General features: G+C 31.6%; 3 protein-coding genes across 3 annotated transcripts; 2 read left to right on the top strand and 1 right to left on the bottom strand.

The window, feature by feature from the left end:
- Nucleotides 1-2,129: 2,129 nt before the first annotated feature.
- LOC106368851 (pentatricopeptide repeat-containing protein At1g62680, mitochondrial-like) lies at nt 2,130-4,744 on the top strand. Its single transcript, XM_013808914.3, has 2 exons — nt 2,130-4,120; nt 4,412-4,744. Exon 1 carries the CDS (start codon nt 2,237-2,239, stop codon nt 3,842-3,844), a length of 1,608 nt encoding a protein of 535 aa, XP_013664368.1. The 5' UTR covers nt 2,130-2,236; the 3' UTR covers nt 3,845-4,120; nt 4,412-4,744.
- A 920-nt stretch (nt 4,745-5,664) lies between these two features.
- Nucleotides 5,665-8,344, bottom strand: LOC106368849 (acid beta-fructofuranosidase 3, vacuolar-like). The gene is made up of 5 exons (XM_048739685.1): nt 7,867-8,344; nt 6,769-7,386; nt 6,260-6,669; nt 6,056-6,143; nt 5,665-5,944 (listed from the first exon to the last, which is right to left on the bottom strand). The coding sequence occupies exons 1-5, from the start codon at nt 8,200-8,202 to the stop codon at nt 5,888-5,890; spliced, it is 1,509 nt and encodes a 502-aa protein (XP_048595642.1). The 5' UTR covers nt 8,203-8,344; the 3' UTR covers nt 5,665-5,887.
- A 15,051-nt stretch (nt 8,345-23,395) lies between these two features.
- LOC106368847 lies at nt 23,396-25,314 on the top strand. Its single transcript, XM_013808911.3, has 2 exons — nt 23,396-25,251; nt 25,289-25,314. The coding sequence occupies exon 1, from the start codon at nt 23,640-23,642 to the stop codon at nt 25,029-25,031; it is 1,392 nt and encodes a 463-aa protein (XP_013664365.1). The 5' UTR covers nt 23,396-23,639; the 3' UTR covers nt 25,032-25,251; nt 25,289-25,314.
- Nucleotides 25,315-26,823: the final 1,509 nt, after the last annotated feature.

Below are 26,823 nucleotides of genomic sequence, written 5' to 3'. Positions count from 1 at the left end.
TTGCTATCTCTATGACAGTATTTTTATGGTATCAAAACCATGTTTGTGTGTAGACGTCTAAGATTTGAGTGTTGGTCACTACTTTTTCATTCTTTGGTTTATATATATTTGAATAGTAGTCCTCTTGAATGTCTTTGTCGGTCTAAACACGGCCATAAATTCCGTAGGTATTGGAAACAATAAATCTCTGTCTAGACAAATTGTAAGGAACTTAGATTGTTTATTTCTAAAATCTAAAAATGGAATTTATACTCTAGATCAACATCATACAAGTACCAATCTGCTTCTTCATCTTCTAAATTGGAAAAAGATTTATTAGAGATTCAACAAAGATAGTCAGTAGTCAAGTAACAAATATAAATTATTTCTAAAGATCAAATGATAATTGATAAATCTCAAAACTATATAAAGATAAAATTTATCCATAAATAATAAATATAAATTAAAAATAAACAAACAAAAATATGAGCGGTTAAACCCGTCACTTAAGCACAAAGCATAAGCATAATATTTAAATAAAGAATAAATAATTCAAACAAGATGAAACATGATTAAAATTTTCTTTATTAAAAATTTACTTAGAAAGAAATTGTAACAATGTTCTCCATTATAAGGATAAGAGAAAATGTAAAAAAGAAAATGAATGAAAGAGTAGGAGAATGAGAACTTAGTTTACAACCGAAACAAATAATTCTTTAATAAGAATTTACAAAGATGTAATGATACATAAAAGTTAAAAATAAAATAGAAAAGAGCAGATATGGATAATACCACTTGCAAAATGTGTCTCCACTAAGCTTTATAATTGTTTGATGTTTGTTAGATGTAGACCTTGTTTTTCATGGCTATATGCATGGTACCCTTTCAGATATCTGAATTTTCGAACTTACATATTTCTTTTGCAAAAAAAAAAATTTCTTTAAAATTATTATATCATATGTGAGAACATATGCAACTTAATAAGAATATTTTTTAAAAAAGTTGAAGCTTCAGTTTTAAATGTTATACGAAAGCCCATAATTTTTTATAGTAGATAGTTTTTCGAGTTTCTAGATGAAAACATTTTGGAATAAGTCCAAATGCAATTTACATTTCACTAGTGTTGATTAATGCAACTGTAAACTTTTTGTTATTTTTAGAAAAAAAAAATGGTGACTCTAATTTTATATTTTTGAAAAGTTATTTTTTTAGAATGAAAAAATTCATTAGAAGCTCATATCTAGAGAATAGAGAATAATGATTTTGCTCTTTAAGATTTTCATCATTATTATCTAAGCAATCATTTTCTTGTTTTTAGAACTAGAATCATCATAAGTCATTAACCTTTGATAGATATAATTGAATAAAAATATTCAGTTTTTTTGAGAATTTTTAGATTATTATTATAACATAAATTATGATATAAGTTATTGGATATAAATTAAAATATAAGATCACATATATATATATATATATATCTTATTTATAATATCTCTCAATTAAGAGTTTTTATTTTATTTTAAAATATTTTTATTTTATTTATCCAGCCCACAAATGTAAACATTAATGCTAACCAGTTTTGATTTTGAAAGGTTTAGAATGATCTGAAGTGGTAGTAAATGATTTGAAGTGGTACAAAATGATTTTATATAGTTTCTTATGAATGTTGCAGAAACATGAACCATCGCTACAATTTGCATTTGATGAGACTCTGTGGATTAGTAGCACCGAAACCAATTAAGCCCTTACATTTAGACTGTAACCACTGTTTTGTCTCTTTACAAATTTCTCTGTCTTAGACCAGAGGTTTTAAGACCAAAGAGGAAACTGGAGTATAGGATATCATGTTTTTAGCAACAAATCATTTTTGTAAATTCTATTCTTATTACAGCGAGACTTGAATCCCTGTCATTTGGTGAGTACTCTGAGACACCATCGACATTCGACAAGTCTGAGAAAGATAAATATTACCAAACCAGAAACTGAAACCGATTTTGAACCGAACCGAACCGATAGAGATCATAAAATCATAAACCAATTTCATCCAGTAACAAACCGAAAATTAGAAAGAATCTGAAGTTTCCAAGCAAAAACCTATTTTGTTAACCAGTCGATCACAGGCGACTGAATCCGGTTTGATACAAAGATATAAACCGGAATTAAACCGGTTTAGGTTTCTCGAATTGTCAGTTACCCATTCCCATCTGTAGTTTATAGGATTCTGAATCAGAGACAACGGAAAACCAAATCGGAAACGATGAAGAAGTCGATTGCGATGACGGCGAAGAGATTGCTTCATCGGAACCTTCTCGAAAACCCTAAACCCAGAGCAGCATCTCCTCCGCATTGCGGCTGCTGGACACGAGCTTTCTCCAGCGCGATTGCTCTCCGCGAGAGGCTGAGCCGAAACCGTCTCCGCGACATCAGCCTAGACGACGCAATCGATTTGTTCGACGACATGGTCGAATCTCGCCCCTTCCCTTCGATCATCGATTTCAACAGATTGCTAAACGCCGTCGCCAAGCTGAAGAAGCACGACGCCGTCGTCTCTTTAGGGAGAAAGATGGAGACTTTAGGGATTCGAAATGATCTCTACACGTTTAATATATTGATTAACTGTTTGTGTAGCTGCTTTCAGCTCTCTCTTGCTTTGTCTCTTCTTGGGAAGATGTTGAAGCTTGGGTTTGAGCCTGATAGAGTCACGCTTGGCTCTCTTGTTAATGGGTTTTGTCGGAAGGATAGGGTTAATGAAGCTGTTTATTTCGTTTGTAAGATGGTTGAGTTGGGGTATAGAGTTGACATTGTTGCTTACAACACGATTATTGATAGTTTGTGCAAGAGTAAACGAGCTAATGAAGCTCTTAGTTTCTTCAAGGGAGTTGAAAGGGGAGGTGTGAGACCTAATGTTGTTACCTATACTTCTCTGGTAAAGGGTCTTTGTAATTCGGGTAGGTGGAGGGATGCGGCTCGGCTGTTGAGTGAGATGATCAAGAGGAAGATCAGTCCTAATGTGGTTACTTACAGCGCGTTGGTGGATGCGTTTGTGAAGAACGGGAAGGTTTTAGAGGCTAAAGAGCTTTATGAAGAGATGATGAGGATGTGTATAGATCCTGATGTTGTTACTTACAGCTCGTTGATCAATGGGCTTTGTGTGCAAGGTAGAATAGATGAGGCAAGTGAGATGTTTGATTTGATGGTAAGAAGAGGTTGTTTCCCTGATGTAGTGAGTTACAACACTCTTATTAATGGGTTTTGTAAGTCGAAGAGAGTAGAGGATGGGATGAGACTCTTCCGCGAGATGTCTCAAAGAGGATTAGTTAGCAGTACAGTCACTTACAACACTCTTATCCAAGGGTTTTTTCAAGCAGGGGATGTTGATATGGCTCAGGAATTTTTTAGTCAGATGGATTCTTTTGGTCTCTCTCCCGATATTTGGACGTACAACATTTTGTTAGGTGGTCTATGTGACAACGGGGAGCTAGAGAAAGCATTGGTGATATTTGGAGATATGCAAAGGAGAGAAATGGATCTTGATATTATCACATATACGACAATTATCCGAGGGATGTGCGAGGCTGGTAAGGTTGAAGACGCTTGGGGTTTATTCTGTAGCCTAAGCCTCAAAGGAGTGAAGCCTGATGTTGTAGCGTACACTACAATGATGTCAGGCTTGTGTAGGAAAGGCCTACACTGTGAAATAGATGCATTGTATACAAAGATGAAAGGAGATGGGCTTATGCTGAATGACGGCACACTATGTATTAGAGATGGTGACATAACTGTATCAGCCGAGCTTATTAAAGAAATGTTGAGCCGTGGCAATGCACCATTCTGGGGATGCAAAAAAGCTGTTTCTCTCTTGTAATTGTTACTGTGGATGTTGCATTTCCACTATGATGTTATGCTTGGGTTGTCTTGCAATTTCATCTGTTTCAGTGGTGATGGAATCACTGCCACTTGGCTATGTCTCTAATTCGAGATTTTGAGTTGAGAGATCCTCAAGTCCTTCACTCCAAGTTAGAGATTCTGTATATGGACTTTGTATATGGACGTTGCCATCAGCATCATCATAATCAGCGCTATATCTGGTGCCGATAAGCTTTCTTCATCAACCTCCTCCTCATCTCGGTCGACGCTTGAGGTGAAATTTATGTCTACTTATATCAAATCACATTTTTAGAACATCCCTCGAAAATGCATTCTTATTATAGGCTTTGTTTGATGCAACTTGTCGTCTAAGTGTTGTTTTCTTTGAGTCATCTAACTTATATATCGGTCCCATTCTGGTGTCTAACAGTAGCGACAATGCTTTTTCCAGTTTTGAAGAGATTACTATCTCAAAACAAATGGAAGTGTAAATGTAGATGAACATATTGTTTCTTACTTGAGTGTCTTTTTGCACAAATTTGAGATGTAGAACCTCCCAATGCAGGTAGGTACTCGGGAACAGAGGAATGCATGAAAAAGAGACGTATTTGACTGACCGGCATGAGGAAAAGTGAGCATCACTACGTTTGTGCATACACATAAGACATGCAAGGAACAAAATTGCTCTGCCAGAGGTTAGATTTAGAAAATGCCATGAAGTTGTAAAAACAAAATTCCTTAAATGAAAATTCTCTGAGCACAGACAAATTATACTCATATTGTATTTCTTCAGATTGAAAAGAAAGGTTCTCAGAAATCGTATCTTTTGTTCTTTCCTGATAATCACTTGTATTAGTTGAAGTTCTACAAGTTTTAATTTAAAATGATATTATAATTATGATATTCTCTGTTGTACGTCTTTGATGGCCCATCCATAAAGCTAAATTATCTTGCTCTCATACAAATCTTTTCTTCTCTTCTCTCCTAATAATTGTTACTCATCGGCTAACAGCTTCACATTTTCCTCCCTTTCCCTTTTGTTGAATCTCCTTTTCTGCGTCTCTGAACGATGGGTGGTTGCTTCTCTGTATCACTGTTATGTGATCAATTTGTGAATCAAGTCACTCAATGGTTATGTGTCAAAGAGAGCTATATTCATAACCTCGAGGAAAATCTCGCTGCTTTGGAGCAACTGTTGAAGAGCTGAAGGCAAGGCGAGATGATTTGTCAAAAAGAGTGGAGAGAGAGGGACAAAGGTTTACAAAGGCTTGCCCAAGGTATGGTTTACTAGAGTTGAGACCATTGAAAGCAAAGTCAATGGTCTGTGTTTAGTGTTAGAACAACTGAACTTCAAAGGTTGTCTTTGTGGGTTTTGCTCGAAGAGTTTAACATTGAGTTATCGTTATGAGAAACGGGTTTTCATGATGTTGAAGGAAGTTGAGAATCCAAAAGCTAATGGGGGTTTTGACTTCTTGCTGAGAAAGCGCAAGCCTCTGAGTGGTAGAGAGGCCTATTCAACCCGCAATTGTCGGTCGGGAAAAAAATGCTTGAAACGGTTTAGAACCGTCTCAAGGAAAATGAAGCGAGTATTATGGGTCTGTACGATATGAGCGGAGTTGGCAAAACAAATACTACTCATACAAATCTACAAATTTAAAGTGACTTATTATGAAACAAATGGAGTATATTAACACAGTATAACTTTTGTTAATAATCAATGCTATTGCTCTAAGAAACAACAACTAATAACGTTACAACTTACAACTTATACGTCTGGAACTTCTAACGAACACACATAAACCATCCAACGCTTCATACTTTAACTAACCCCATGCCCAAATTAGAAGAAAATGAACATCAACATGCATTTTAAATTTCATGATGAATTGTGAAGGAGCACCAAATCGGCCGCAGAGTAAGGACGAATAAAAGCACTGTTCATTTGCCAGACCTCAAATGACGCCGTAATGGTAGCATTAAACGCATTGTTGAACAAGAAGAGCTTCGCAGCTCCATAGTTGGCTTCTGTCGGATATACTCTTCACGTAATACATGTTCTCCCACCTTGTCCGAACCCTTCTATTATCGAATGATCCACCTACACACAATTGAAATATAATAATATATAATACATTACCAATATTTAAGTGTCAAAAAGAAAAACTACTACTAGATTTAAGTGTATGGTTTGAAGGATATAATACATTACCAAGATTCTCATAGTCAATTTCTCCTCTTTAAGGACCGGTACGAAGCTTCCATATACCGATTTAACCACATCGTTTGCCATTGTCGACCTATTTAAAGACATTTTTATTAACTTTGTCAATAATTTCTGATATTTAAAGGAAAGTAATTACTTAATTTGTATAAAAAGAAGAATCTATCAATGCATTTTTATCATGAAAATTACCTTAAGGTGTCAGTACAGAAGAAAGTCTTGAGTTTAGAATCTTTCCCCTTAGTCACATAGAAATAAACCGTAGTTTGTTCCGATAAGCTTTCATCGGTAAGAACAGAGAATCCAAAAGGCCCTAAAGCACCACTCACAGTTGAACCTCCACTTGTTTCACAGCTGAAATCTTCTTCAGCTTCCACGGATTCATCTCCAGTGATTTTTTTGAGATCTTCTTTGTTGATCTCGAACTCAGCCTCTATGTCTAGCTGAGCCGTGGAACTTACATCAACCTGAACCACAGTCTCTGGTTTAACCTTCATGTCGAACTTCTTGCTGCTCAGTCTCAAAGATTTGACTTCTTCAACTGGCCACTGGACTAAGTTCTTTCCCGTCTTCGTGTCTAGGACAACAGTTCTAGGGATGCTCTGCTCATGATTTTAACAAATTTAACCCTTAACTTGGGCCACAAGTAACTAACACATCAAAGCCTAACTTTCATAGCACGTTAGGTTGGGAAAACATACCTGAACAGAAGACCAACCCTTTTGTACATCAGCAGCTTCACTGTCAGATTCACCGATCCAACCCCACAAGATTCTTCGTCTCTTATTCTGATCGTAAAACGTTTTTGACGCATAAAATTTCCCGTAATCATATCTCAAACTGGTACTTTTCCCAACATCGAAAGTCGGATCATCCGGGATCCATGTTCCATTTGAATCATAATATGTCCCAATGGCATAATGGTCGATCCTAGTATCGTCCATGCTAGCCTTCAGGATATGTTTCACATCCGGACCATTGACAGAAGTGTCAAGCCCGTTGATTTCAGTCTTGGACACCGGGTAAAAGTCAATGCACTCCCACATTCCCGTATCAGGGACTTGGTGCAACTGGTTATCTAGCTTCTCGTATGTTTTAAAATCGGTAGTATCATAGACTAGAGATGTTCCGGTTCTGTTGACCTTGGAACCGATTGTAATCCGCCATTTTCCAGCCAATGTCTTCCAAGCCGTTGTTGGGTCACGGAAGTCCTTGGCTCCGATACCTGGAGGCGGTACAAGAACAGGGTTGCCAGAGAACTTGGTCCATTTCAACAAAAGTGGGTCACTAGGATCTTCAGGATAGGCAAGATTTTGAACCTAAAGATAATAATTATTAGTAGTAGTGTCATCCATTGGTCCGACCAAATTGGAATGATCTCAATAGTTAATTCAGATATAGTTAGTTCAACAAGTTAAAAAGAAACGTATTATTAGACATACCCGATACGAATTCGAGTCCAATAGTAAATATTATTTATTTACGTTTTACAAAAATATCACAAATATTATCAAAACCTAATATTAGAGCAACTCTTGTAAGAATATCTCAAAAGAGAACTTCCAAAATATTCTCTAGAACTTTTTTTACTATTGTGTCAGTTCGTGATTGACTTACTTTTCTAATGAAAATTGAAATTTAACTACATATAAAAAGTGCATTAAAAAGTATTATTTGTGTTTTAGATACTCATTCTTATATACTTACTATATTAAAGTTGCTCTTAGAATCGTATAAGTCATTCTTATATATCGACGATCACGAGTAAAACAAGATGAAGAGGATTTTAAAATTATTACCTGTACGAAGTTGTCGGTGGAACCGGTGTAGAGCATTACAATGGAGCCATCATCGAGCAAAGTGGCTGAACCGGTCCAGACGCCGTTAGCGTCGTACCACTGGTCATGAACCATGGCTAATGGCAAGTGAAACCAGTGTATAAGATCCTTTGAAACGGCGTGACCCCAAGCAATGTCACCCCAGACGGCTCCATTTATATTGTATTGATAGAAGAAATGATACAATCCCTTATAGAACAATGGACCTGGGCGCACGATTAACATTAGTTCATTTGATGCGATGAAAACATAAGTTCTGTTATGTATTATGGATCTTGTGGTGAATAATGAAATCATTGGTGAACTAGGTTACTAGAACGAGTCGGACCGCAAAATAGACAGCTAAACAATAACTGGCATGCAGTTTGAACAATGCACATGATTCACGTGGTATAGAAAACAGGTCAGACAAATAATTAAACTAAACTAAATTAAACTTCGAGTTTAACTTATAAAGAAAATCTCTACTAATAAAAGGGAGCTTTTGAGGCTCCATAGGGTGTCCACATCAGCGGAAAAAATTTCTCCCGAAAGATGACACGTAGCATTAAATATAGTTTTACATTTTAATATGAGAAAAATACCAAAATAGCACTAACTCAAGTTTTTATTCCCAAACTAGCACTCAAGGCCAAAAGTCACAAAAATAGCACTCAAGGGGTGGGGTTTAGGGTTTAGAATTTAGGGTTTAGGGTTTAAAGTTTAGGTTTTAGGGTTTAGAGTTGAGAAGTGAGGTTTTGGGGATAAGATTTCAAATTTTGAAAAATAAAAAAATTTAAATTTTTCAAAATATAAAATGCTATTTTGGTCATTTTAGTTTTTGAGTGCTATTTTTGTGATATAAACTTAGAAAAGTGCTATTTTGAAGATTTGCCCTTTTAATATTACTTATTTTTGAAAATTGTAAAAAATATGTAAACATACAACATAAAAAAATGGAAAAACTACATTAAACATATGTAAGATTACTATTTTTCGCTTAAAAAAAGACGGCTTATCTCCATGATGTAACCTTACCGTTTTATAAAAAAAAACAAAAAACATTATATATAATTTCAAAAATAATAAATATATGTAAAACATGCAACATAAAAATAGAAATACTACATTAAACATATGAGGCTCCATAGGGAAAAATATGTAAACATACAGCATAAAAAATGGAAAAACTACATTAAACATATGTAACATTACTATTTTTCACTTAAAAAAAAACGGCTTATCTCCATAATGTAACATTACCGTTTTATAAAAAAAAACAAAAAACATTATATATAATTTCAAAAATAATAAATATATGTAAAACATACAACATAAAAATGGAAATACTACATTAAACATATGAGGCTCCATAGGGTGTCCACATCAGCGGAAAAAATTTCTCCCGAAAGATGACACGTGGCATAAAATATAGTTTTACATTTTAATATTACTTATTTTCGAAAATTGTAAAAAATATGTAAACATACAGCATAAAAAATAGAAAAACTACATTAAACATATGTAAGATTATTATTTTTCACTTAAAAAAAACACGGCTTATCTCCATAATGTAACATTACTGTTTTATAAAAAAAACAAAAAAAATTATATATAATTTCAAAAATAATAAATATATGTAAAACATACAACATAAAAATGGAAATACTACATTAAACATATGTAAGATTACCATTTTACATTTAAAAATAACAATAATATGTAAACATACAACATAAAAAAATGGAAACTTTACATTAAACATATGTAAGATTACCATTGTTCACTAAAAAAACGGTTTATCTTCATAATGTAACATTACCATTTTATAAAAAAAAGAAAAAAAACATAAATATAACTATTTGACTATTTGTCCAAGTTCTTCTATTAAACATTGCCGTTTTACATTAAAAATGGAAAAATACGTAAAGATTTAAACATCTATCTTAAAATATAAAATATAGACATTAACTAGATATAAAGTATAAGAAAGAGAAATACTCAATATATAAAAAATATATAATAAGTAAATATTATAAATATATAAATATACGAATTATATATACAATAATAAGTAAATGCACAATTTTAAAAAAAAATGGAAAGAGTACATTAAATATTAAACATCTATATTAAAATGTAAAATATAGATATTAAGTAAATATAAAGTATAAGAAAAAGAAATACACAACTTAAAAACTATGGAAAAAGTATATTAAGATTTAAACATCTATCTTAAAATGTAAAATATAGATATTACGCAAATAGAAAGTATAAGAAAAGGAAATACACAATTTAAAAAAATGGAAAAAATACATTAGTATTTAAACATCTATCTTAAAATGAAAATCAATCTTAAAATATAAAATTATTAGTAAATAGAAAGTATAAGAAATAGAAATACACAATATAAGGAAAAATAAATAATAAGTAAATATATAATATAATCCTGAAAGATGACACGTGGCATAAAATATAGTTTTACATTTTAATATTACTTATTTTCGAAAATTTATAAAAAAATATGTAAACATACAACATAAAAAATGGAAAAACTACATTAAACATATGTAAGATTACTATTTTTCACTTAAAAAAAAGACGGCTTATCTTCATAATGTAACATTACCGTTTTATAAAAAAACAAAAAACATTATATATAATTTCGAAAATAATAAATATATGTAAAACATACAACATAAAAATGAAAATACTACATTAAACATATGTAAGATTACCATTTTACATTTTTATTTTAAGAAAATAATATGTAAACATACAACATAAAAAATGGAAAAACTACATTAAACATATGTAAGATTACCATTTTTCACTAAAAAAAAGACGAGTTATCTGCATAATGTAACATTACAATTTTGTAAAAAATATATTATATATAATTTCGAAAATAATAAATAATATGTAAACATACAACATAAAAAATGGAAATACTACATTAAACATATGTAAAATTACCATTTTACATTTAAAAATAACAATAATATGTAAACACACAACATAAAAAAATAGAAAAACTACATTAAACATATGGAAGATTACCATTGTTCACTAAAAAAACGGGTTATCTTCATAATGTAACATTACCATTTTATAAAAAAAAGAAAAAAAAAAACATAAATATAACTATTTGACTATTTGTCCAAGTTCTTCTATTAAACATTACCGTTTTACATTAAAAATGGAAAAATACGTAAAGATTTAAACATCTATCTTAAAATATAAAATATAGACATAAATTAAATATAAAGTATAAAAAAGAGAAATACTCAATATATAGAAAAATAAATAATAAGTAAATATTATAGATATATAAATATACGAATTATATATACAATAACAAGTAAATGCACATTTTTTTAAAAATGGAAAGAGTACATTAAATATTAAACATCTATCTTAAAATGTAAAATATAGATATTAAGTAAATAGAAAGTATAAGAAAAGGAAATACACAATTAAAAAAAAAAGGAAAAAGTACATTAGTATTTAAACATCTATCATAAAATGTAAATCAATCTTAAAATATAAAATTATTAGCAAATAGAAAGTATAAGAAATAGAAATACACAATATAAAGAAAAATAAATAATAATTAAATATATAATATAAGTAAATACCAAATTTAAAAAATGGGAAATTACATTAAGATTTAAAAATATATATTAAAATTTAAAATATAGATATTACGTAAATAAAAAGTATAACAAATGGAAATATACAATTTTAAAAAATGGAAAACGTACATTAAGATTTAAACATCTATCTTAAAATGTAAAATAGATATTACGTAAATAAAAATATAAGAAACGGAAATAAACATTTTAAAAAATAGAAAAAATACATTAAGATTTAAGCATCTATCTTAAAATGTACTTCTATCTTAAAATGGTAGTAAATTATATAAAAATGGAAATACCACATTAAACAAAAAAAAATAAAAATGTATAGTTTTACATCAACAAAAGTCCCTATAAAACTCATTATTCCATCCACATCAACCTCACACTATGAAGGAAAATTTCAAAGCACTCGAGCAAAAAAATGGTATCACCATTAACTCTTGCCGTCCCAGAAACCTTTAATGACCTTGAATGAGATTTTTTTATAACAACAAACTTTTTGTTAGGTGGATTCATTGTTGGGAAACCCGCAACTTCCAAAAGATAAACTTATTCATGGGAATTGAATTGCTTTTCATAGACTCAAAGGTATTCTTACAAATGTAAATTAATCTAATCCATAATTTTATTGTTAATATTCATACTAACTCTTTCATGATCAAACCATTTCAGTTAATAACCATTCAAAAGTTTATCCCGAAACACTTCCTTCCTCGCCGAATCAGGTATTGGTTCATGTTGGTTTAGTATTGTTTTTGGTTTACTAACCGGTTTAGGATGGTCTTATTGTAAATATAATTTAAGTTGGTTTAGCATATATTATGTTTAAAATAACTTAAATTAAATAATAATAATATTATGCTTAAAATATAATTTTAGAGAGTTTTCAAATATAGTTTACAGAACATTATAGGTGATGAATTTAATTTACTAAATTCGTTTATTACTTAAAACTAAGTTTTTTTAAAAACATACTGAGTTATAAATATCAATGATGGATTGGTGAGTATAACATGAAGACAAAAATATAAATATCTGATTTTCAAGATAAGAAATTCAGCTTTTATTCATATACTCAATATATAATATCTTAAATTATTTTTTAAAAAGTATACATAATTTATATATATAGATTAATCTTCCAAACTTAAACTATTATATTATATATGAATAATGTTTTTAAATAAAAATAATTTCTGATTTAAAATAAAAATAAAAACAACAAATGGTTATTTTCAAATAATGGATGTAATTTACATTATACTATCATTTAACAAGTATTAGATACGTTTTGATATATCATTATTTTCTATTTCCAGAAAACAATAAATTGTTAAACATCAATATCATCTATGTTAAGTATACGAACAACACAAATTCAAACATCACAAAAAATATTTACATAGCCATTATAATACAATAATTTAATCAAAAAATACAATTAAAAAAATATTAAAAAGAATAGTTATATACTTAATATTTGAAAATAAAATATATTTTTGCTAAAATTGTACTTACCTGGCCAAGGAGATCGACCATCTTTTTACGGATCGATCGAATGTTGAGCATGTGGTCGATCCGAAAATACTCTGCAGTTTAATAAAATCTCTAAAACATTTATTCCAACACTCAAAAGATAGTTTTGGTAAATATGATAACTAGATAGCCAATAAAATTACAAAAAAAAATATTTAAATAGTAAAAAATATGTTAATTTAACGTGTTAAAATTTAAAAATAAATTTTAATTATGACATGCATTTTAACATTTATATAAATATATATCATACCCTAAATATAAATAATTTAACAACTTAAATTAGAAAAAAATAAAAATCCCGGGCGTAGCCCGGGTTAATCCCTAGTAATAATCAAACTAAACAATAGAGCTTTTAAGAAACGTCGGGTGTTCATAATTTCTCACAATATTTTTGTTTCCATTTTTTTCTTTTTGTTCCATTGACTTTTTAATTCTTGTCCGCAAACGACTAGCTAATACTCCCTCCGTTTTTTTATTATAAGTCGTTTTAGAGAAACTTTTTTGTTCCAAATTATATGTCGTTTTCGGTTTTCTATGTAAAATTTATTAATAATTAATGTTGTATGACTAATGGTAATATATCTTATATTTTTCTATTGGTTGAATTGTGGTTAGGTAAATAATTAATGATGTTTTTGTTTAGAAAATATAAGAAATTAATGGTTTTCTTAATCTACGTTCATAGCTGTAAAACGACTTATATTAAAAAACAGAGGGAGTATATTTTTGGGGTTTTTGCCAAAACTAACCCACAACTTGATTTTAATCCCAAACCTATACCCAAACTTGAATCAAATGCAAAACTAACCTAAAAGCCTAGTGAAATTACAGCTCAGCCCCTTGTGACCAAACAAAAAAACAGAAGCCATTTTTACGAATATAGCCCCAGTAAATCGTCTGAGTCGTCTGAATTGTTGGAAGTCGTCTAGACGACTGAAGTTTCAGTCGTCTGGTACCAGCTTATTTTAAAAATAATTTATAAATCTTGTAAAAAATATTTTGATGCGTGAAAAATAAAAATCAAGTAATTATAAACAGTTTTAAGTGATATAAATTAAGATATGATAAAATTGATTTGTTTTGAAGATAGATGAGTGGAAGTAGTGAATCATGAAATACTTTGGTTTAGGAGTTTGGCAAACATATGTTGTAGTATTGTATGGATTGTTAGGGTTAGATTTTGGAAAACTAAAATGTTTTTTTCAGAAATTAGTTTTCACTTATATGTGTTTATTTCTGTGTATAGTAAACACTTTTCAAGTTTGATTTGGTTTTATGAAGTGTTTAATTAGATAATTAAGTTTAGGGGTTATGTTTAGGGTGTGGACGACTTATATTTCAGTCGTCTGTTGAATAATTTACCCGGACGACGTATATTTCAGTCGTCCAGACGACTTACTTGTAAGTCGTCCAGACGATTTACTTGTAAGTCGTCTGGAAAGTCTTCTATTTTAGTTTCCCACTAAAAATATTTAATTTCCCGCTAAAAATATTAAACTCTTCTGGACGACTTACATGTAAGTCGTCTGTTTTAATTTCTTCACCAGACGACTGAAATGTAAGTCGTCCAGGAAGTCGTCTGAGTCAAAAATATTTAACCTAATTAGATTTTTTGCCTCCCTATATAAAGAAAAATTTACACATTCTCTCTCCTCCTCTCAAATGGCTGCAACAAAAATGTAATGTTCATCATTCTAAAACTCTCCAACCTCTCTCTAATCTCTTTGACTTGAAAACACCAAACTTTATATGAATTTTTCAGTTTTGTCTCATGTATTTCTTACTAATCTATCTCTTTTACAGGTTTTTAATCAAGTGGTACTCATCTTCCACTAATTTAGAGGTAGATCTATTAATTTTAGATATGTATTTTTGTGTGTTCTATAAATGTAGATTTATCTAATCTTCCACTCATTTTTTCTATTTTTAAGTCATTTGAACGTTTTTGGATATGCAGGTTTTTCAGATCTGGATTTGATGTGCAGGTTTTTCAGATCTGGAAGACTTCTGGGACGACTTACGTGTTAGTCGTCTGGAAGTCGTCTGGAAGTCGTCTGGAAGTCGTCTGGAAGTCGTCTGGACTTCTTGGAAGTCGTCTGGACTTCCAGGAAGTCGTCTGGACTTCCAGGAAGTCGTCTGGACTTCCAGGAAGTCGTCTAGACTTCCAGGAAGTCGTCTAGACTTCCAGGAAGTCGTCTGGACTTCTAGGAAGTCGTCTGGATTTTTCTGAGCGTTTTGGTAAGTTCTTATGTCTGATTTTTCTTCATTTGGTAACTTCTTGTTGTATAAAGTTCTTACTTTTTTCCCAAACTAAAACTCTCCAAACCCACTTTAATCTCTTTGACTTGAAAACACCAAACTTTATATGAATTTTTCAATTTTGTCTCATGTCTTTGTTACTAATCTATTTTTTTTTGCAGGTTTTTAATTAGATGGTACTCATCTTCCACTAATTTAAAGGTAGATCTATTATTTTTAGATATGTATTTTTGTGTGTTCTATAAAGGTAGATTTATCTAATCTTCCATTCATTTTTTCTGTTTTTAAGCCATTTGAACGTTTTTGAATATGCAGGTTTTTCAGATCTGGATTTAATATGCAGGTTTTTCAGATCTGGAAGACTTTTGGGACGACTTACTTGTTAGTCGTCTGGAAGTCGTCTGGAAGTCGTCTGGACTTCCTAAAAGTCGTCTGGACTTCCTGTAAAGTCATCTGGAAGTCGTCTGGAAGTCGTCTGGACTTCCTGTAAAGTCGTCTGGACTTCCTGTAAAGTCGTCTGGAAGTCGTCTGGACTTCCTGTAAAGTCGTCTGGACTTCCTGTAAAGTCGTCTGGACTTCCTGTAAAGTCGTCTGGAAGTCGTCTGGACTTCCTAAAAGTCGTCTGAACTTCCTGGAAGTCGTCTGGACTTCTTAGAAGTCATCTGGACTTCTTAAAAGTTGTCTGGTCTTGTCTACTCATCTACTCAAGTTGTCTGGTCTTGTCTACTCATCTACTCAAGTTGTGAATTGCATGTATACTCTTTTAGTTGTGAATTTTTTGTAAAATCAGTAATAATATTTTCCAAGATGTATTAAATGTGCTAACAATGTGTTTACACATTTACAAATCAATGAAATAATAGACTTCAGTAGCCTTTTTCTTATCTTTGGATCTCTCATATGCAATAATAAACTCCAATGGCCTTTTTCTCATCATAATAAACAAGAATGTTGGTAAGAGATGGAAACAAACAATAGTAACTAGTCAAAGCATATCATATTTTTTATAAGTTTGCATTGAAAAACTTAGTCAAATTTAGTAAAACTAAGGGAGAGAACATATTTTGTAAATATGAGTTTTACATATCTTGAAGTTACTTATCATTCTTAAAAATACAAGTTATTCAAAAACTAACGTAGAAGACTTAAAAACTAGTGGAGAAGACGCGGACGACTTCAATCTAAGTTGTCTAGACGACTAAACTATATGTCGTCTGGTCAACGCAGAGGTTATTTTTGCAATTGACTTTGAAATCTGTTATTTCGGACGACTGAAAGTTAAGTCGTCTACTATTGTTTGGTTAAAAAAAAAACTCCAAAAAAGCTAGACGACTTACATTTCAGTCGTCAGAGGTTAGTTTTGCATTTGACTGGATTATTTCAGAAGTTTGACTTTTTGGACGACTTACATTTCAGTCGTCTAGTGAAAATTAAAATAATAATATTTTTTTAAAAGTAGACGACTTAAAGTTAAGTCGTCGTAGGTTAGTTTTGCAATTGAAAAAAAAAACTTCAAGATTTAATTATATACAGACGACTTATAATTCAGTCGTCCACGAGACGACTGAAATGTAAGTCGTCTAGGATTTACGAGGTTTGACCAGAATCTCGGAAAAAAGTCCTGGACGACTTACAATTAAGTCGTCTGGTGGACGACTGAATTATAAGTCGTCTGTGTATAATTAAATCTTGAAGTTTTTTTTTTCAATTGCAAAACTAACCTATGACGACTTAACTTTAAGTCGTCTACTTTTAAAAAAATATTATTATTTTAATTTTCGCCAGACGACTGAAATGTAAGTCGTCTGGGGAAGTCAAACTTCTGAAATTATCCAGTCAAATGCAAAACTAACCTATGACGACTGAAATGTAAGTCGTCTAGGTTCTTTGGAATTTTTTTTGAATCCAAACAATAGTAGACGACTTAACTTTCAGTCGTCTCAGGTTACAGATTTCAAAGTCAATTGTAAAAATAACCTCTGCGTTGACCAGACGACTTCCAGGTAAGTCGTCTACAGCCAGACGACTGAAAGGTAAGTCGTCTACAGCCAGACGACTTCCCAAGTAAGTCGTCTGACGAACAGATCTGGAAAAAAACTCGATGTCATACCTTAAATTGGTGAGATAAGTTCCTTAGCATACATAAGGCTTCTCCAAGCACACAGAATCACAAACGAAAGTCACCCACCCATAATTGTTAGCTTCTATGACTCTATGAACCATAAAAAATTTAGAATCAAAATCTTGGGTTTTTTTAGCTCATTGTGGAGAGAAATTGAGAGATATGTTGTGTTTAGTTCACAAGAATGGAAAAAGAAGAAGGGTAAATCGATTTTGGGAGCATTAAGAGCTTCAAATTGGTTGTTCATGGTGGTTGTGGTATTGATGACAATGACAATCTTGTAATTACTTGAAGATGATGAGGGTGAGAGAGTAAAAATGTCATTTTCGAAAAAAAAAAGAAAAAAAAAATTGATGGCATTTTCGTAAATTATATGAACTTGTGGGGTGAATAGGGCAAAACCAATTTTCAAAAAAAAGGGAGGTTAGTTTTGTGTTTGACTTTAAGTTGTAGGTCAATTTTGCAAAAATCCCTATATTTTTTTCATTTTAAAATGTCTTCCTTTTTCTCAACATATTTCTACCAGTTGTGAAAATTTCTAATTGAAGTTAAATCATTTTTATAATACGTTCTTCATAATTTACAGAAACAACAAAAACAATGTTAATGGGAAAAATAGTTAGTTTTAGAATAAAAAAACAAGAGAGGAGATCCGGTAGAATCTAACCATTAGGATCTGCAGAAGGTGAAGCCAGATAGTTGCCATTCACAAACGCCATTGGATGGAGAAAGTAAGAGCCAAAAGAAGATGGAAAAACGTTAAATGCGAAATGAAACCGATAGTCATACATCACACATGTAAAAAAAAAAAAAAATTGTATGATTCCTGATTTAAAATTTTACGGATTTCAAAGAAAATATAGTTGACATCACTCTTGCGTGATTACTTAACTCGTGTTCCTTAAGCTATATATGATTATATAGTCAAGAACTCTAATCTTCATGGATTACGAAAAGGAAAAGGAACACTTTGAACTAATTTTGCTATTTACATATATATAATTTTTTTTTTTTGTAACTTAGGCTTTCTACATATATATAATTAGAAAATCACTAATGTTAATACCGTTCATCCAGTTCTTCTCAGGCTGAAAATGAAACGCCGTACGTTGCCACGACAACATCGTATTTTTCCACGCAAACGGTTCTGTTTTCCGAAAGTTTCTCTTCTCGGACACACCGGCCAATGGAGCAGGTGACTTCGTCGTTGTTTCATTACTTCCACCATTCTTGCTTGCAGATTCGTTGTGTATAACGATGAGAGTGACGTACAAAGCGACCAAGAGCAAGATGACGGCGCGATGGACCTTGATGGGTTGTCTCCGACGGCTTTCCAAGATCAGGTCGTCGGATCTTGAATCTGATAATGGTTTTCGTTGGAAGATGACAGGCAAGAGAGCATCCGAGCTCGCCATTTATTTTTCGTGTTTTTTTGTGCAGAATTGATGCATGTAACAGGAAATGGCAAATACACTATATCTTGGAAAATCATTAAAAAGAATAATCTCAATATTAAGTTATATTATCTGAGACAGGTCAGCAAATCAGAGCTGTGTTTTTTTTTGTATTTATTAAACACTAAAATTCATGTTAACACGCTATAAGCATATATATTTTTGAAAGTACAGGCTATAAGCCTGCAAGTCAATAGTTTGTTTAATACGCACTTAATCTTTATCAGCTAAATGGATTTTGGGGCAATAATATAGTTGACCAATTCGGGTAGGCTTGACCATTCGGGCCTTCGGGTCGGGTTCGAGTTCGGTCTTATCGGGTTCGAGTCCTTCAGATCTTAGATATTTAGAATTTGTCGGTTTGAGTTCGGTTCGGGTTCTATGGGATCATTGGTCCTAGATAATTGAACTTAATTGGGTAATTAATTTTGTTTGGTTCTAGATTGAGTTTGGTTCGGTCGGGTCTAGCCCAAAAAAATAGAAAAATACCTGAAAATATTTAACACTCGAAAAATATCCAAATTTTTATCTAAAATCTGACGAAATACCTGAAATTTTATCTGATTATCCAAATTGTATTTTTGAAAATCTAAAATTTTAACAGAAAACCCAAAACCATACCCGAAAACTCAAATCCCAAACTTAAAAAAAATACTCATAATACCAAAAATATACTGAAATACCTATATATATAATATTTACTAGAATTTTTGGGTATTTCGGGTGCCCCATTGGATCTCGAATTCGGGGTCTGGTCGGATCCAATACCCACGGCATTCACAACAAGACCCAATATAATAAAAAATCGGGTTGATTCAATTTTTCGGATCAGTTTCGGCCGGGTCCTCGAGTACGGGTATATTGTTTGGATCCAAAAAGTACAAATCTAAAGAACCATAGCCAAACCCGACCAAAACTAAAATGGTTTGGTATCCAAATAAATATGATTGTCTTAGATTCCATAAGTAATATTAATCATGCATCTTATTTAATTATGTGATACCTAACATACATGATATTTTATTGAGAGTTGTTTTCATTTGCAAATAAAATAAACTAGGTTAAGACCCGTGCCTTGCGCATGATGAATATTAAATATAAATTATTTTTAAGTATTATATATTTTTACATATTATGAAATAATAAATATATATTGAATAAATAAAAATTTAATAACTATTACGTATATAATTAAGAGAATTTGTACTCCCTACACACCACTTTTTCCCTATTTGCACTCCATACCCTATATCCCTCCAATTTTCTTCCCCCCAACATTACCATTTTCCCCCCATTCAATGATATCCCACATTTGTTAGTATATTTAGCTAATTTACTCTATAATTAAATTGGTACAAATACTTAAATAAATTGTGAATTGGTTTACTTTGATTAACTGATTTCTTTTGTGAATTGATTTCGTTTATCATGGGCTGATTTATTGATTTAGATTCTGTACAGAATGATAGTCTTTATGTTTCTGATTTTAGAATTTGTTTGACTTATCTCTTGTGTTTCTCTCTGCTTCATTGTGAAGTTAGAATCAATATCTTGTTGAACTAGAATCAATTTTTTTGTCTTTTGTAGATATGGAGTTAGAGCTACCTAAGCGAGTGTATGCAGAGGGTTTAGAACCTCAGGTGAAGAAGATCAACAACTGCTGCCGCATGGAACTTATCAGGGATTTGAAGAAAGCCATGTTTGCGGAGTACGATAATGTCAAGATAGATCCTGTTTTCAAACATATCATAGCGATTGCAGAAAATAAGCTCAAGTTTTCGGGGAAATTGGTGGATAGATCATTACATTTCGGCCCTTCCTTGACGCCTACATACTTATGCATAATCAGACTGCCTATAGTTTGAAATTTGTAAGACAGAAATAATAAATAACTGAAAATGATTTTATAATTTCTAGCTATTTTATTTTTATAAAAATATTATAATATTTATATATCAAAATAAACATACGTACAAAATATATAATATAAAATCGAAATTTAAACAAAAACCCGGGCGTAGCCCGGACCGATCCTAGTAATAATGATTAATATGTGATTATATGATTTTCATGAAGTTAATTATTGGTGTTAACTTTGGGGATTATATTTATAGTAGTTTTATTATTTTGTTGCTGTCATAAATTGTCGTCTAAATTCTTTATTTGAACAAATTTTAAATGTTTTTTCTCTAACTATGAAATTTATGTTACTTCAAATTCAAATTTGTCGTCTATGTAGTATGTTGGTTATTGTTATACATACAATGCATGGTAAAACTATGAAGTTTGTTTTTTATAGGGATAGTTAATTAGGAAAATTCAAACCAAACGACGGGAAACTCTTTCTAATGAATCCAAAACACTTTATCTTACTTGTATGTGTGTGTATAATATGTGGATGGACGAATAAGTGGGATTCACGAAATAAGGAGGATTCATTTTTTTACCCATTATGAGATTTATCTGTCATATTGAGAATTCAAGTGTTTCTTGTATACATCATTAGTCCGATCCTTTGTAGGAACTACCCGTGATAAAAAAAACTTGTAAAATGAATCAGTTTATCATAAAGAGATTCGTTGTTCCTGACTCTGCTTCACATTAGTTGTTATTTGAACAAGTCAAAATTCTGTCTTGGCATGCGTGGGGATAGCAATTCTATTCTGCATGTCTATGGAGTTTTGAAAAATTCAAACATCTCAGAGATAGATAGAGAGGTAGGAATTTCTCAAACGAACCGCACAAGAAAGTATGAAATAGAATATTGGGAATTTAAAATACATACAAAGCTACTCTCATTTATACACATGCATTGCATAGAATCGAAAAAAGTATGGAGTAGTGGGGATTTAAAATACATACTACTCTCACTTTGTCACTCATGCACATGCATTGCATAGTTTCTCGTCGGTTATAAACATCCCTGAAGCAGATTTCTTGATCTTGCCCACTACAAAGATATCCCTCCTTGAAGAAGCTCTTAGACTCCTGGTCAATCCATAACCTTCTTGTTCATGTTCCATCAGACTGAAATCAGGATCAAACTCAAACAAAGTATCTCTTATCAGCAACTATGTTAAGATAATGCTTCAACGTTTACTTGAGTTTTTCAGAGAGTTTAATGACTTTCTCAAAACTTTTCCTGGATTCCTTTGTCCTATGGATACTGCTCAAATCCAAAGCTCTTCAACAAACAGAGTATAGAACTCTTGTCTCCCAACAGAGCATAGAACTCTCGTCTCCGAACAGAGAGTGCAGCTGACACTGGACTTACTCCATAAACCAGATTACCAACCATCCTAGGCACACTTGACTTGGTTTCCTCTTGCCATGTTTTCTCAAACCGCAGAGTATGCTTCATCTTTTGCCACCCAACGTCCTTTTTCAATATCAGTGTAATCCCACACGAAGAAAGAATTTGTATATAATTCTATCTGAAAACTATGTTACGTAGCTATTGAGTCACTATAATTGAGTCCAGAATTTGATTCGTAGTGCAGAGTCTGAAGCCCGCGGGCCTAACAGGTTTTAGTATAAACGGGCGGACCCGTGATCCATTTATTATGATATAAAAATAAACGGGTTTATACGGGTCCACCCATTTAGGTCTGCTCGTTAACGGGCACACCCACTAAATAAACAGGCCCGCTCGTTAACGGGTATACCCACTAAATAAACGGGTATCCATTTAAATCCGTTTATGAAGTTGTTTTTTTTTTAATTATATTTAAAGATTATTTTTTCAAAAAAAAAAATTTTATATAATTTTTGTTTGAAGCAAAATAGTTATATTATATATAGTTTGTGTTACAAATATATATAGTTTGTGTTTTTTTATAGAAAAAATGTTTAGGTTATAATTGTGTTTAAAACCTACTAAAATTTGTTGATCTTTTTAATGATATTATGAACTGATTTTTTTTTTTCAAATTTTGCTTTAATTGGAATTTCTATTTATTATAAGTTTTAAAATCAAATAAAAATATTAAAAATTATATAAAGATATGACAAAATATTATTGACAAAAATAGAATTCACAAAAAAAAATTAAACGGACCTAAACGGGCTCAACAGATACTATCAACATAAATTGACTTAACATTAAAGAGGTTTAAACGGGTAAGAGGTCTAAACGGGCTTGATATTAAGCATTAGCAACTTTTAGCAACTTCCATATTGATGTGGCATAGCTAAACACTGAGCATTAACAACTTTTAGTATTGTAAGATTGTATTATAGATTCTACTGATTAAAACCATAATAAAATAACTTCTCATTGTGATCTTTAAATTTATAATATATGTATTATAAGTATCACTTAAAAGAATTATGTATGGGGCAAAATACCTCGTCCAGAAGTGTTATTGGTCAAATCCTACATATACTTGGACGATGCATAAGTGTACTCGAGATCTCTAAATTATTCCGGGCTTCAATCTTGAATGATCTGGGCCATTAGAGCCCATACTCTTGATCATGACATTTTGGAATCACGACGAAATTAGGGTTTAACATCCCAAAACCCCCCAAAACTTTGCTGCTCGATCTATGATTTAACTGATCGATGAAAGAGTTCCTTACGATCGGTCTTTCACCTTCCGAAATAGATATCACGGTTCTTGGTTCTGTCTTTGATTCTCATCTACTCCTCTCGGGTAAATCCAATTTTTGCATTTCGATTTCTTCCACACTGTAACATAAAATAGATAGTCCGGTCTCAATCATTACCATTGTGCTGTCATGTTCTCTCTGATACCCCATGGAAGAAGGTCTATCGAGTTACCGCTACGTCTAAATCTCGTGAATCTTTTGCAAAATGCATCAGCTTTCTCCTCTGATGTGAGCTCTCTTCAAGATGGTCGAAAAGGAAAGACCTTTACTGTCTCCTACCTCGTCCATTCTCTGGGTTTAACTAGAAAACTCTCGGAAACCATCTCCACGAAGGTCAACCTCGAGGACAAGTGCAACCCAGATTCTGTTTTGAGTCTACTTAGAAGTCACGGGTTCACAGATTCTCACCTCTCAAGCATCGTTACAAACTATCCACGGCTGCTTACAGCAGATGCTGAGGGATCTCTTAGTCCCAAGCTCAAGTTTTTGAAGTCGAGAGGAGCTTCAAGCTCTGAGCTCAGCGAGACTCTTTCAAAAGTTCCTAGAATCTTGGGAGTGAAGAAGGAGAAATCTATCAGCATATATTACGATTTCGTCAGAGATGTTATCGAGGCTGATAAGAGTTTAGAGTATGTAAAGTTGCGTCCTTCTTCTTTGCCGCAGGGGAGTCAGCAAGAGAATAAGCTCAGAAATGTATCGGCTTTGAGAGATCTCGGTGTGCCTCAGCGGTTGTTGCTCCCTTTGCTTATCTCTGATCATCAGCTTCTCTGTGGGAATGAGAAGTTTAAAGAGTCTCTCAAGAAGGTTGTTGAGATGGGTTTTGATCCCACGACCTCAAAGTTTGTCAAAGCCTTACGCATTGTTCAAAGATATAGCAGCAAAGCAGTAGAAGATAAAGTCAGTTTCTTTGTAGAGTTAGGCTTTGATGTGGAAGATGTATGGGCAATGTTCAAGAAGTATCCTCCGTTTCTGAATAATTCAGAGAAGAAGGTAACGCAGACGATTGAAACCCTTAAGATGTGTGGACTACAGGAAGATGAGATCCTCTCACTGTTTGAGAAGTTTCCACAGTGTATTAGCTATTCAGAGGAGAAGATGGAGAAGGCCATTGATACACTTCTATGCCTTGGATTCAGCAAGGGTGACTTGACAGTGATTTTGAAGCGCTTTCCTCAGTTCATTGGATTATCCGCAGAGTCGTTGAAGGAGAAGACTGAGTTTCTGGTGAAGGAGATGAATTGGCCTTTAAAGGCTGTGGTTTCAACCCCTGCAGTACTTGGATACAGCCTGGAGAAGAGGACTGTACCGAGATGTAACGTGATCAAAGCTCTCATGACGAAAGGATTGCTTGGAAGTGAACTCCCTACAATCTCGCCTGTTTTGGCCATCGCCGATGAAGCTTTCTTAAACAAGTATGTGAGGAAGCACAATGACAAGAAGCTTGTGGCTGAGTTGATGGCTACCTTCACTGGAAAGAAGAAGAAAAACAAAAAAAATTTGGACCTTGTTAAATCAAGTTGATTGTTGCATTTGCAGGGTACAATAAGAAGGCACTTTAAGAGATGAGATGTACCCAGCGACAACAATATTTACTTATCATATGAAGACATCTAATGGCTTTACACGGAGCAGTATGGTAATCTTACGCAGTCATTCAGACAATTTTTATAATTTAAATTAGTTGTCTGTAGTGATCGCTTTTTATTTCTGTTTGAATGTCAAAATTTGGTCAGTTATATTGGTGATTGATTTTTGAAAAAAAAAAAAAAAAAATATTGGTGATTGATTTTATCATGTTTTATTATATGCTGGATTTTTTTGGGTTTTACCACATTAATCATATCAGCATATGTGTAAGCCCGGATCCAAAGGAAATGCACAACCAGGGTCGATTTCTTTACTTAAAAATGCAAATATGAGGCTACAAGTAGAGTTCCAAAAAAAAATTAAAGAGACTACAAGTATTCTTAAATTTCTTATATAAATTACAACCAGTTAGTTGCAATCCTCATGAAAACCATTACTGGTGTTGTTTGTTCGTCTGTCATCTTCATTCAGATTATCTATACAAATGAGTCACCTGGATAATGATCTATACAAGTGAGGCACCTTGATAATATTCATGACAGATCGTTTCTCCGTTTAGATGGTTCATCTAAATGAATTTTTATTTGTTTGTTCATTTCCATTTTTATCTAAATGAGTTATTAGACAAATGACTTATATACTAAATTGTTTTGATTTAATTATATTTTATTTTTGTTTAATTATAATTATTATATTAATTATTATCAACTATCTAAAATATAACTAAATTAGATCACATACAATAAAATTAAATCAAATATATAATATTTCAAAATAACAAAATAATATAATGGTAATTATAATAGATATCTAAACCACTAGACTGAAAAATTATAAAATTTTGTATAAATAGTCAAAAAATAATTTTATAAATATACTTATGTTATTGTATTTTAAAAACATAAATTTGAATAAAAATACAATTTTATGCATAGTTGAATATTTAGATAAATTGCTTGATGGTTAATAAATTTAACTTTTCATCAAAACAAATATTTAGATTATAGAAAAATTCACTAATCATTGTAAATAGATGACTAATCGTGCTTCCAAGTTGTATAGTTTATTTGAATTTGAACACGATATAGAATATTGGCTATAGTATTAACTAAAACAAAATTTAATAGAAATATATTCTAGATATACAATAAAATTCTATAAATTAATGATGTTGAGACTATGAAATTTTATTCATTTTAGAGTTATTAATTTATAAAAATATCTTTTAAAGATTTTTATATTTTATAATATATTTTTATAAAATAAAAAATAATAAATTTTATCGTATATATACATCAGTTAAATTTTAGAGATGAGTTTCATATTACTTTTATTGTATTATTTATTGTATATGAAATATGTTTCATAAAAATTTAAATATAGTTTAGATATAATGATAATTTTATTGTGGATATAAAACAAACAATACAATGCGTTATTTGTATTTATATAAAATGTATATACATAAACTATTAGTTTATGATGTTAGTTAGATCATATATTACATATGATTTTCTAAAAATATATTTTTTATCACCTTATCGATTGTGTCATAGTTTGAATTAGTTTAACTAAACAATAGAGAAATTTACTAATTTATTATGTTTATTAATTTATCAAGTATTAATTTATAATTTTTATCTATATACATATATGAATAATTATATTAATTAAATAGAAACAGAAAAATAAAAATATCATAAGAAGTAAATTTTTGCAAAGCTTC

The sequence above is a fragment of the Brassica napus genome, chromosome A9 (assembly GCF_020379485.1).
Source record: "Brassica napus cultivar Da-Ae chromosome A9, Da-Ae, whole genome shotgun sequence".
Classification (NCBI taxonomy): Eukaryota; Viridiplantae; Streptophyta; class Magnoliopsida; order Brassicales; family Brassicaceae; genus Brassica; species Brassica napus.
The sequence above is the reverse complement of the archived record's forward strand: the minus strand, read 5'-3'. Positions and strand labels throughout refer to the sequence as shown.

Bases quoted from the DNA above. Each gene is read 5' to 3' on its own strand.
- LOC106368849 (XM_048739685.1), bottom strand. From the start codon at position 8,202: ATGATTTCATTATTCACCACAAGATCCATAATACATAACAGAACTTAT. The intron at 7,387-7,866 runs GTAATAATTTTA...TATTATCTTTAG, and splicing joins CCACCGACAACTTCGTACAG to GTTCAAAATCTTGCCTATCC. The intron at 5,945-6,055 runs GTAATGTATTAT...AATTGTGTGTAG, and splicing joins AATTGACTATGAGAATCTTG to GTGGATCATTCGATAATAGA.
- LOC106368851 (XM_013808914.3), top strand. From the start codon at position 2,237: ATGAAGAAGTCGATTGCGATGACGGCGAAGAGATTGCTTCATCGGAAC.
- LOC106368847 (XM_013808911.3), top strand. From the start codon at position 23,640: ATGTTCTCTCTGATACCCCATGGAAGAAGGTCTATCGAGTTACCGCTA.